The 10866-nt window shown below is 31.1% G+C and overlaps 2 protein-coding genes across 2 annotated transcripts; one reads left to right on the plus strand and one right to left on the minus strand.

Annotated features, from left to right (window-relative positions):
• The first annotated feature begins 284 nt into the window (after positions 1 to 284).
• Positions 285 to 3259, plus strand: LOC124931835 (ACT domain-containing protein ACR12-like). The gene is made up of 10 exons (XM_047472408.1): positions 285 to 725; positions 972 to 1026; positions 1141 to 1263; positions 1488 to 1582; positions 1696 to 1780; positions 1863 to 1922; positions 2338 to 2393; positions 2489 to 2594; positions 2679 to 2747; positions 3002 to 3259. Exons 1-10 carry the CDS (start codon positions 553 to 555, stop codon positions 3062 to 3064), a joined length of 885 nt encoding a protein of 294 aa, XP_047328364.1. The 5' UTR covers positions 285 to 552; the 3' UTR covers positions 3065 to 3259.
• Positions 3260 to 3923: 664 nt separating this feature from the next.
• Positions 3924 to 10015, minus strand: LOC124931834 (protein trichome birefringence-like 36). The gene is made up of 6 exons (XM_047472407.1): positions 9590 to 10015; positions 9350 to 9521; positions 9073 to 9257; positions 8897 to 8987; positions 4480 to 4547; positions 3924 to 4412 (listed from the first exon to the last, which is right to left on the minus strand). The coding sequence occupies exons 1-6, from the start codon at positions 10012 to 10014 to the stop codon at positions 4091 to 4093; spliced, it is 1263 nt and encodes a 420-aa protein (XP_047328363.1). The 5' UTR covers position 10015; the 3' UTR covers positions 3924 to 4090.
• Positions 10016 to 10866: the final 851 nt, after the last annotated feature.

Here is a 10866-nt window from a genome sequence, read left to right on the forward strand (position 1 = left end):
GGAAAGTGACGGTGGATAATTTAAATAGCGCGGGTGACCCTCTTTTTTTTAATGACAATTGTACATTTGCGTAACGCAACCGAATTTTTTATTTTTATTTTTTTTGTCTCGCGATTGCGTGACGCAACTGGGACATTTTCGTCCAAAAACAGTAAAAGAGGTCACCGGCGCTATTTAAATTATCCAACCTCACTTTCCGGTATTTCACCTGTTTTTGGGTCATCTGCTCAAATCAAATTTACCCTGTCTCTGTAGCCATCATGAAGAAAAAGAAGACGCGACTCGCAACAGTGAGAAATGGGGAATGGCCTACTAACTAACTAAGTGCATGCCACGTAAGAAATGGCCCCACAAAATGACGCGATCTAGCCCAGCCGTCTCCATCGATGATACCAAAGAGCTGCAGCAGCAGCAGCAGCTATGCCTATGCACACTGAAGAAGAAGATCTATCTTGTACAATCAGACATCTCTCTCTTCTCTCTCTCAATCAGTAGTGATTTGATATAATCCGGCCAACATCTCGCCGGGAACGGAAACTCACTCTTTACATCATGGCTATGGCCTTCTCCCTCTCCCGCACTCTCCCCCGATCTAGGATCCCAGCTGATATCTCTTCTCATTCTAACCCTGGATTCTCTCCTCTCTTCGAATCTTCCAAATATTCTGGACCTCACCTTCTTCGCCATGGATCTTCTCAGCTTCTCCTCACTTCCTCCAGGAAAAGGTCACTGTTTTCTCCACGTTGTTATAGATATATGATTTAGTTCAAATTTACTCCGATCCTCGACTCTACGTGCATTTAGTTCAAAAGTTCTATGTATTACTGTTACGCATGTTTCTTGTCAATCTGTATTCGTGATTGTTTAATTAATTGCCGTATTTTCTCAGATTTGTGTATGATCATGCCGATGATGTCTCTTTCTTAGCTTGGATTATTCTATACTAAATGAATGTCTCTATTACTATTTAGGATCACCTTAAAGGCTTCTATTGATGGTGTTGATTCCCTGGGTTCAACCTCATTGGTGAGTGGATAATTATGATTCTTTACTTTCTCCTTGTAACTTTTCCTAAGATTTATCTTCACTTATTCGGTGAATTCTTGCTGTGATTGACTTGATTTAATGCTTTTATTTCAGACATCTGAGCAGGATAGTGATTATGTGCCTATGCCAGTTGTTATGATTGATCAAGATTCAGATGTTAGTGCAACAATTGTACAAGTCAGCTTTGGGGATCGACTTGGTGCTCTTCTTGACACGGTGAAGTGAAATGGATTTAGATCTTTAGTCCTTTCCTCTTCAGCAGTGAACACACAATATGCATATAGATGTTTAGACCTGATTGATTTATTGGCATTCCCATGATTTTTACTGAAAAAAAACTTGCATCTGCTTTAGAATTCAACGCATATGGTTATTTATTATGTTTTTGTGTAAGCATCATATATATATAAATAAGTTTTTGTTTTTGTTTTCTGGAACAGATGAAGTCATTGAAAGATTTGGGTTTGGGTGTGACAAAAGGAACGGTCACAACTAATGGATCTGAGAAACAAACTAAATTTTTCATCACAAGATTGTAAGCTATCTATCTCTATATTAGGTTTCATTAAGGTCTTACTTCAGTATCCCGATCCGGACCCTTATCCAGTTACTGCCTACTTACTGATTGTGTTCTGGTTTATGTGTTAGATCAACTGGGCGTAAAGTTGAGGATCCTGGCCTCTTAGAGAGAATTCGTTTGACAATTATTAATAACCTTTTGAAATATCACCCGGTTTGTACAATGTACCATTACTTTTCTTACTTTGATCTGTATTTTTTCTTTCTTGTGATCATTGTCATCTCATGTCCTATAGGAGTCCAGTGAGAAACTTGCGATGGGTGAGGTTTTTGGGGTTAAAGCACCAGAGAAGAAGGTGATATTAATAAGAATGAAATTCGATACGGCCCTACTTTCTCCCTTACCATATGAGGAATGTGCTTGTTCAAATGGCACATCATCCCAAAAGTATTTTTTTTTTCTTGTAGGCCAATTCAAAGGGTCTTGATGAACGAGTTTAGGGTAGTTGTTCCAAGATTTAGACTTGGTGGCAACTCACTTAATAGAAAATTTAATATTTAAAACATAATCATTGCAAATTGGTTTAGTGAGGTTTTGGGTTGATTATCCTCGTATTCTCTAGAAACAACATAATCTATCTTTTCTAAGTTAAATTGAATTATTGAGAGACTTCATAAACACTCATGTTTGAATTCGAATCTTTGAAACTTTTTTTTGTCCCTTGCCTTAGATGGGAAGTCAATAAAATTTGACTTTTATACTGATGACAGCTTGATGTTGATATTACAACTCATATAAAAGTCAAGGAAGATGGCCCTAAGAGAAGGTGTGTATCTTGATTTTGGATTTTATTTCTTTGGTTATAGTAATCTAAATCAGTTACATTATCCTGTCACATTTTGTTTTCTGTATGCAATTCAGTCTGCTTTGTATAGAGACTGCTGATCGACCTGGGTTGCTGTTAGAGATGATCAAAATTATGTCTGATATTAATGTGAATGTGGAATCCGCTGAGATTGATACTGAAGTATGTAGTCTCTGTAACCTCATCTCTTGAAAGAATAGAAAACAATGCATGTTGTCAACTTTCCTTTATATTCTTTGTATGTAGGGTTTGATAGCCAAGGATAAGTTTCATGTTAGTTACAGAGGCGCAGCTTTAAACAGTTCACTCTCCCAGGTAAGAGCTTATTTGAAAACCGTTGGAAAAATTGCCAAAGTTGATTTTTTTTATAAACTAGTTATTGTGGCTACAACCATTTTGCTTATTGTATTCTTTTGAGAAAGCATATGTAAGATGTGACCCATTTGAAAATTTGGTATATTTTAACTTAATCTGCTTCAGATTCAGACCTAGATATACCTAAACAAAAGCACCGAAATTTGTTGTTGTTACTATGTTTTTTCCATGTAATTACTTGGTTCGATGTGCAGGTGCTGAAAAATTGCCTCCGTTACTACCTTAGGAGGCCAGATACGGACGAAGATAGTTATTAGGGAAGGAAGCATGTGACATATCGGTTCTAAATTCAACAATTTATGTGTCGTTAACTAATCTGAAGCTTCAGTAGCGATTTGACTTACATTATCACATTGTCGTTCCTTCCAACTGTATTGCCATTATATTTCTCTCCAAAATGATCAGATGCATGGATGCTTCTCTTATCAATAAAACATCATGTATTTTCTTCATTGGTTTCATCCACTTGCTTCTGTTTTCAACAAAATCTAACAAACAAACAAACAGTTTTTTTTTTTAAAAGGTAAAACCATCTTATTAATCACTCAATCTTGAAGGAGACAGGCCTGAGTTACAATGAGAAAAATGACAGTCTACCGACAGACATGGATTTCCTCAAAATGAAAAGTTTTTTTTGGGTCTATTTTGTATATGTTACTAATGTTGAATTTTTTAATATTTTGACATATAGAAGATTTTTATGTCAAATTTACATGATATTTTTTTAAAACTAATTCCATGTTCTTAGTGGAATCTAACCTTGTAAAATTGTATTAATTGCTCATAAGAAATGTTCTATTAGCCTAGAAAAACATACCTTAATAATTTATGTGAAAAAAGTAAAGTTGACAGACATATTTCTCACAAACAGCCAAAAGAAAAAGGGGGAAAAGTAGCAATTATTATTATGATTGTTCTAAACAAGGCTTAAAAAATCAAGTGTAAAAGTAGAGGAAGAATCATGGATACATGTCTCCTCCCACTCCCCTCTTTCCTTCATTTCCTAGATTGTGCCTTGATTGAAGGATTTCAGAGGTCACAGTCAAAAAGTAAGCAAAATCCATCTTTAAAATTAACTTTTTTTACTTGGTAGAATAGCTCTTAAATTAAGGCCTATTTGAAGACAAATAGTTTCTTTGTTTCTTATCTAAACAGAAACCGACATCAACATTAAATAAACAAAAGCAGTCTAAAGTTTCAAACAAAACATCATCATCATAACAAATGGAAGCACAATCACCACCTTCTTATCTACACAAGATCCTTCTTTCTTTCTTTCTTTCTTAATTACTAAGCAAAACGGCCAAGGCTTCATTCCAACTATCAGGCACGCCGGGCAGACACCAATGGCTACAATCAGAAGAGTAGGACCCAGCCATCGTGTGCTGCTTATCAACATATCTCCGCCCTATTGCTTTGGCATACACAGAGGGATGCCCGTCTCTCCGTAGGGCCGACATTGGTGTGACATCTTGCAAATAAACCGGGAATTGCATCCTAGCCAACAATCCTTTCAGAACCAGTGTTTGTTGTGGGATCATATATTGAGGATGGTTTGACCCCATCAAAGGCTTAGTTTGGTTGTAGCATTTCCATCCATTCTCTCTGACATTGCCAACACTTTGATAAATCAACATATAGTTAGTCAAGAGGTAAGAGTCAGTTAGCTTACCTGTTATGCCTGGGCGACATGCTGCGGAAAATGACTCTGGTTTTTAAAGGGTCTAGATTTAGGTCTACCTGTTAGAATTATCCTAATTAGATCCTAATTTAATATGTGAGAAATTAAAATCTTAAATGCGGCGGAAGCGTACCTTAATTAATCGTATGAATAGTGAATCTTCTCTTTCCTTAAACTTTGCATGGATTGAATGATTCTTTCCTTAAACTTTCCTTATATGGAATGGTTCTTCCATTTGATGAGTAAGTCAATGAATTTCTCTCTCTGTTGATGGGGACGCAAAGGAGAATTGACATTACTTCAAATGGGGACCATTACCGTTACATATAACCAACAATAAGTTAGTTATTATAGTTTGACAATTTCTAATTTAGCCCCTTCATAAAATTAGAAATGTCACTTAGGTATCCTCACTTTATTTTCATGACAAATACACCCATAAGCCATAAACTTAATTTCACATTAGATCACATTATTTTGGCTTATATTAAATATGACACATGCACAATTATTTATTATACAAGTGACCCTAAAAATTCCAACAATCTCCCACTGGGTCACGTATGTACAAAAATAAATGTATCAACCATAATGCGCCTGAAGTTTTATGCCATCTTAATCATATGTTGTATAAACAATTTTATCAATTAAATATATCAATATAGGACCAAAGAGTTCGTCGTTGTATTTAAGCACAACTAGACCCAACAATGATCACATAAATCAATACAATTAATTGACAAATCATATCATGAATGTGAGGAATGAAAATTTCATGCAAGGTGATCTTTTCATGTCAATTTTCAACTGGTCCTACTTGACTTTAGTGAGATCATACTTTAAACATAATTATACAAAGTGTAATGAACTGAATAATATTTAATTTCTGATCAGAATAAGAAACCTCATAAATATCTATAAAATAACTAAATTGAAAGACAATCAAACTACAAACTCCCATTGAAGTTAGAGATTATCGATATCTACGACACTCATACGAGCCATATTCTCATCAAAGGCATTAAGTGATAAACCTATTGCCAAGAGGTTCATAACCATAGAGTTTGTACATATATATTTTATAGAAATCTATTCACTTTGTATCATTTCTTTAATAAAATAAATTTGATGTCAAAATCACTTAATTTGATGCCTAGTAACATGTCATAAATTTCGCTGCAATAGTGGATGACGCCATAAGTGTTTGTTTGACACTTCTTCAAGAAATGACAAAACCAGCCAGCGAAAAATATTACCCAAAGTAGATTTCATACTATTTTGGCATCCCGTAATATCGGAGTCAGAATACTCAATGATCTCAAGACTTTCCGACTTTCTATATGTGAGCATTTAATTCTTAATTCTTTTCAAATATCTCGTAAGTATTGTCTACTTAATGTCAAGCAAAATTTGTGACATACAAAATGTCACCCATATATAAAACCATACATAGACGTTTACTCTCATTGAACTTGTGATACACAAATAATCAATTAAATTCACCTCAAAACCAAAAGAGAGAATTGTTATTTTGTAAAATTTGTGGTATCACTAACGAAACGCTTCTTTAAGTTTATAGATGAATTTCTTTAATTTGCAAACCATATTAAATTGGTCTCTCGACACAAAGTATTCTCATTGCACCAAATTGTTTTTCAATGTCTCTATTGAAAAACCTCTTAACATCTACTATGGTGAAGCTCCATATCAAAATATGTAACGGGTACCATAAATTATTCTTAAAGAGTAATTCAATTAAATTGGATTGTCACAAAGACACTTGATTTTGAGGTTGTTGAGTTTGTACTTAATGAGTTTGATCATATTGTCTTGTTACTCTTGATTTTTGAACATTATTCTCAATATCAATAAAATCCTTATCAATGTCAAAAACACTTGAGATATAAATCAAATCTTCCAGAATAGAAATTATTGATCTAAATCATTTTTAAAGACACAATCATTTCTCCCCTCAAACTCAATATCCTCAAAACAAATATTGCAGTCTCGTCTAAAAAAAATATCTTTAACTTGACATCATAAAAAAAAATTATAGCCCTTAATTATTTAGGATATTCAATAAATTAGTTGCTCACATTTATAAACTTAAGTAACAACTAAATTCAAATAATGATTTATCCCATCTCAAAATACTTAATGCAACATTAATATCAAGTCTTTGGACAGTAATATTAATTGCTAATAGTATTTTGGTGTAATGATCAAACATTAATAATAAGATATGTCAAATAATCAATCTATCTTTGGATGGATTAATTATTCACATAAATAAGACTTTATAATTATTACATATTTATCATCACAAGTATTAATGCAATTCTGTCAATTAATTATCAGCCTTTGGGCCAAATAATATAATCACATGAATTACACAATACAACCATTCAAAATTGTCTTGAATTAATTTCAACAAACATTGTCACTTTGGTGATTATTTGTATCAATCAATACAATCCAAATAATGAACAATAATATCATTAATTTAAATTTAAATGTTATATTATTGTATATAACCCAAATCAATAATATATAATTTTCCAAGAAACATATAATTTATTTTATTATAAAAAATAAAATTATACTATAAGATTTTGAAATTTGTAATGTCTCGTATTAATTAAATTAAATTAAATAATAAATCTTCAAGATTTATTTGACCAAATTTCAAATATTAGCCTAAATCCAATTATTAATTAATTTATTAATAATCATTAACCTTAATCTTTTAATCCTAAAATAAAGGATATAACTAATTTTTTATTATATATTGATTTATATATATATAATCTTAAACATTATTCCTTAATTATCTCTTGATTTATAATATATTATATATTATTTAATCCCTTAACAACAAATATCAACAGTCAATTTAAAATACGGTCAATTTAAAACAAAGAATTTCTCCCTTTAACCCCTTTAACTTTAACGAAAAAATCTAAACCGTTTAACAAGAAAATCTAAACACGGTCAATTTAAAACAGAGAATTTCTCCCTTTAACCCCTTTAACGAGAAAATCTAAACCGTTTAATCTAATTATCAATAAATTTAATAAACATTATTAAATAATATTATAAATCTTTATATATATATTTACTCAATTATTCGATATATATATATATTATCAAAAATCAATATATCCATATATTCCGAGAGAAAATTCTTTTTAGGGATTTTATCATCTTAATTATCGTAAAATTCAAATATCCCTTAATCTATTAATCTATATATATATATCCGATTAAAATTTTCAAATATATATATATATATATATATATATATATTATATATATATATATATATATATATTCTCATCATAATTTATTGAAATTATCAAAATCAATATATATTCCTAATATTATGTTTGAATTCTCAAAACCAATATATATAATCCGAAAATATGAAATTATCTATAACCTAATATTATGTCTTTGAAATTATCAAAACCAATATATATAATCCGAAAACATGAAATTATCTATAAATTCAATTCATGCATATATATATATATATATATATATTTATGATTACTGAGAATCTAAATATCCCTAAACCGAGGAGGAATCTTAATTATGAGATAATTCAAATATCTCTTCCCATCAATCTTCATGATAACATCATAAGATATTAATTAATATATAACCGTTCCTCTTTTTCCTCTTTACAGAAACTTAAAGATCTAGGAACTTAACAAAATCAGAGAATCTAAATATTTATAAATCGATAAATCTTTATATCTTTATACTAAATTAATATATATATATATATATATATATATATTCCTAATAACATGCTTTTATTTTTATTATGAATTGCATGTCTATAAATTTCATGCATATATATCTACACCGATATAATTTTTTCACATAATTAAATTAGGATGGCTCTGATACCAATTTGTTAGAATTATCCTAATTAGATCCTAATTTAATATGTGAGAAATTAAAATCTTAAATGCGGCGGAAGCGTACCTTAATTAATCGTATGAATAGTGAATCTTCTCTTTCCTTAAACTTTGCATGGATTGAATGATTCTTTCCTTAAACTTTCCTTATATGGAATGGTTCTTCCATTTGATGAGTAAGTCAATGAATTTCTCTCTCTGTTGATGGGGACGCAAAGGAGAATTGACATTACTTCAAATGGGGACCATTACCGTTACATATAACCAACAATAAGTTAGTTATTATAGTTTGACAATTTCTAATTTAGCCCCTTCATAAAATTAGAAATGTCACTTAGGTATCCTCACTTTATTTTCATGACAAATACACCCATAAGCCATAAACTTAATTTCACATTAGATCACATTATTTTGGCTTATATTAAATATGACACATGCACAATTATTTATTATACAAGTGACCCTAAAAATTCCAACACTACCCATTTTGCCCATGTTGTGAGACCTCTTTCATAGGCAACCATTGGGTTCATGCTCTTATAGGCCTTACTTCCATCCATTATCAAATCCCATCTAGTAAATTATTGAAAAATCAGGTATCTAGAAGAATAACCCAGATCAAATCAAACAAGGTAGAAGTTGAAGATGGATCACTTACGAACTCCACTTATCAGAATGAGTCCACCAATGAGCAGAATCAAAGACAAGAACATGAACTCCTCTCCAATATCTAGCATTCTCTTCAATCAAATCCAAATGAAGAATTCTCTTGTTTCCTCTCATCTCCTTCTTAAGTTCCACTAGGAATGGTGCCCAACTGAATTCAATGGATGTCCCAAAGTCCTTATACCAATAATAATAATAAAAACAAAACATTTAACAACATATCTAATATATATATATATATATGATATATAAATGAATTAAGAACATACCAAGGCGTGGAAAGCCATGGTAGGACCAGAATAAGTGACCCTCTTACGCCCAGTTGGAATCACTGACTGAACCAGACACACCAGAGACTCCCATTGATTCCTCATTATGGAATCACCCACCAACATGATTCTCTTCTTCCTCATCTTCCCCAGAAATCCAAGTGCATCAAACCTTGATACGAAATATAAAATATTATTAAAATTTCCTAAAAAGACTCCAAATTGATCTAGATTTTTTACCTTGGAACAGAACAATCGTGGGGCTGCCACCTCCATTTCTCATAATCCGAGTCTGGCCTTCCATTCTTTTGGCAGGTGACAGCTTCACTGAGATATGGACAGTTGGAATCGTAAAGAGGGTAAGATTCATCATAAACCCACTTCCCGGAAGACAGATCGCAGGATTTTTGAGATTGGTGCCGTCGAGTCTGTACCATGGTGACTCCGTCGTCTTCCCCGTTAAGGGTCCATGATAGTTGTCTGGCATGGTTCACGTCCAAGTTGACAGAGTTTCCATGAAAGGGGAGGAAGTTTAGGGCGATGACGAGCGAGAGAATGAAGAAGGTAGCCATGGAAGATGGTGAGCATGGGAACTGAGAAGCTCTCAAAGGTGTAGCATTTAATATTCTGCTGCCTGCCTTTACCAATTGACTGGATTTCAGCATCGCATGACTTATTAGCAATTACTACATATGAGTAATAAACGATATGGTTATAAGTTTTTTTTTTTTTTATCTTTTAAATGTACTATTTGAAATGGGTTTTTTTAGGGTTTATATATATTTTAAAAAAAAAAATCTATAAATTATAAAAATGTTTTAGTATTTTAAAATAAATATGTTAATATTTTAAATAATACGTTAACTTCTAGAATTTATAAAAATATTTGTATATACAAATTTATACATTTTATCTTATACTATTGCTTTAAACTTGTTAGTTAGCCTCTTAACTTGTTTGATGTTCAGTTATTTTTTGTTTTTTTTTGAAATTTTGTTAAAAAAACTGTTGACAAAATTGTTGTTTATTTGAGTTTTAATTTGTTGAATTATTAAGGTGTTTATTATTTATTTATTTAAATTTAATGAAAATAAAATAAATATATTTTAATGGTGAAATAAGTGATTTGATTAATAAAGTGAAAATAAGACGACTTAATGAGTATTTTTATAAAAATTAAGGTTTTTATGGGTTATTTAAAAGACAGGAGTGTAAAAATTTTAATAATTGGTGATAATTTTAAACATGTAAATTTGTTTTAATTTAAAGACTTAAAAAATAGTAATACATAATAATAAATTAAAATATATATTATTTTAGTATTTTGATTGATAAATTGAGTTATGAAGTATAATAAGAAGAAAATAATTTTTAATTAGTTTATGTTATTTAAATAATTTTAAACCAAACAAACAAATCAAACGCGCCCCTAAATGTAAAAAGTTATTAATCTCACCTTCTCCAAATGTTTCTAATTAGAAGGGTGGTTAAAAACAATGATGAGTAGGGTAAGGGGG

Source organism: Impatiens glandulifera, chromosome 3 (assembly GCF_907164915.1).
Source record: "Impatiens glandulifera chromosome 3, dImpGla2.1, whole genome shotgun sequence".
Classification (NCBI taxonomy): domain Eukaryota; kingdom Viridiplantae; phylum Streptophyta; class Magnoliopsida; order Ericales; family Balsaminaceae; genus Impatiens; species Impatiens glandulifera.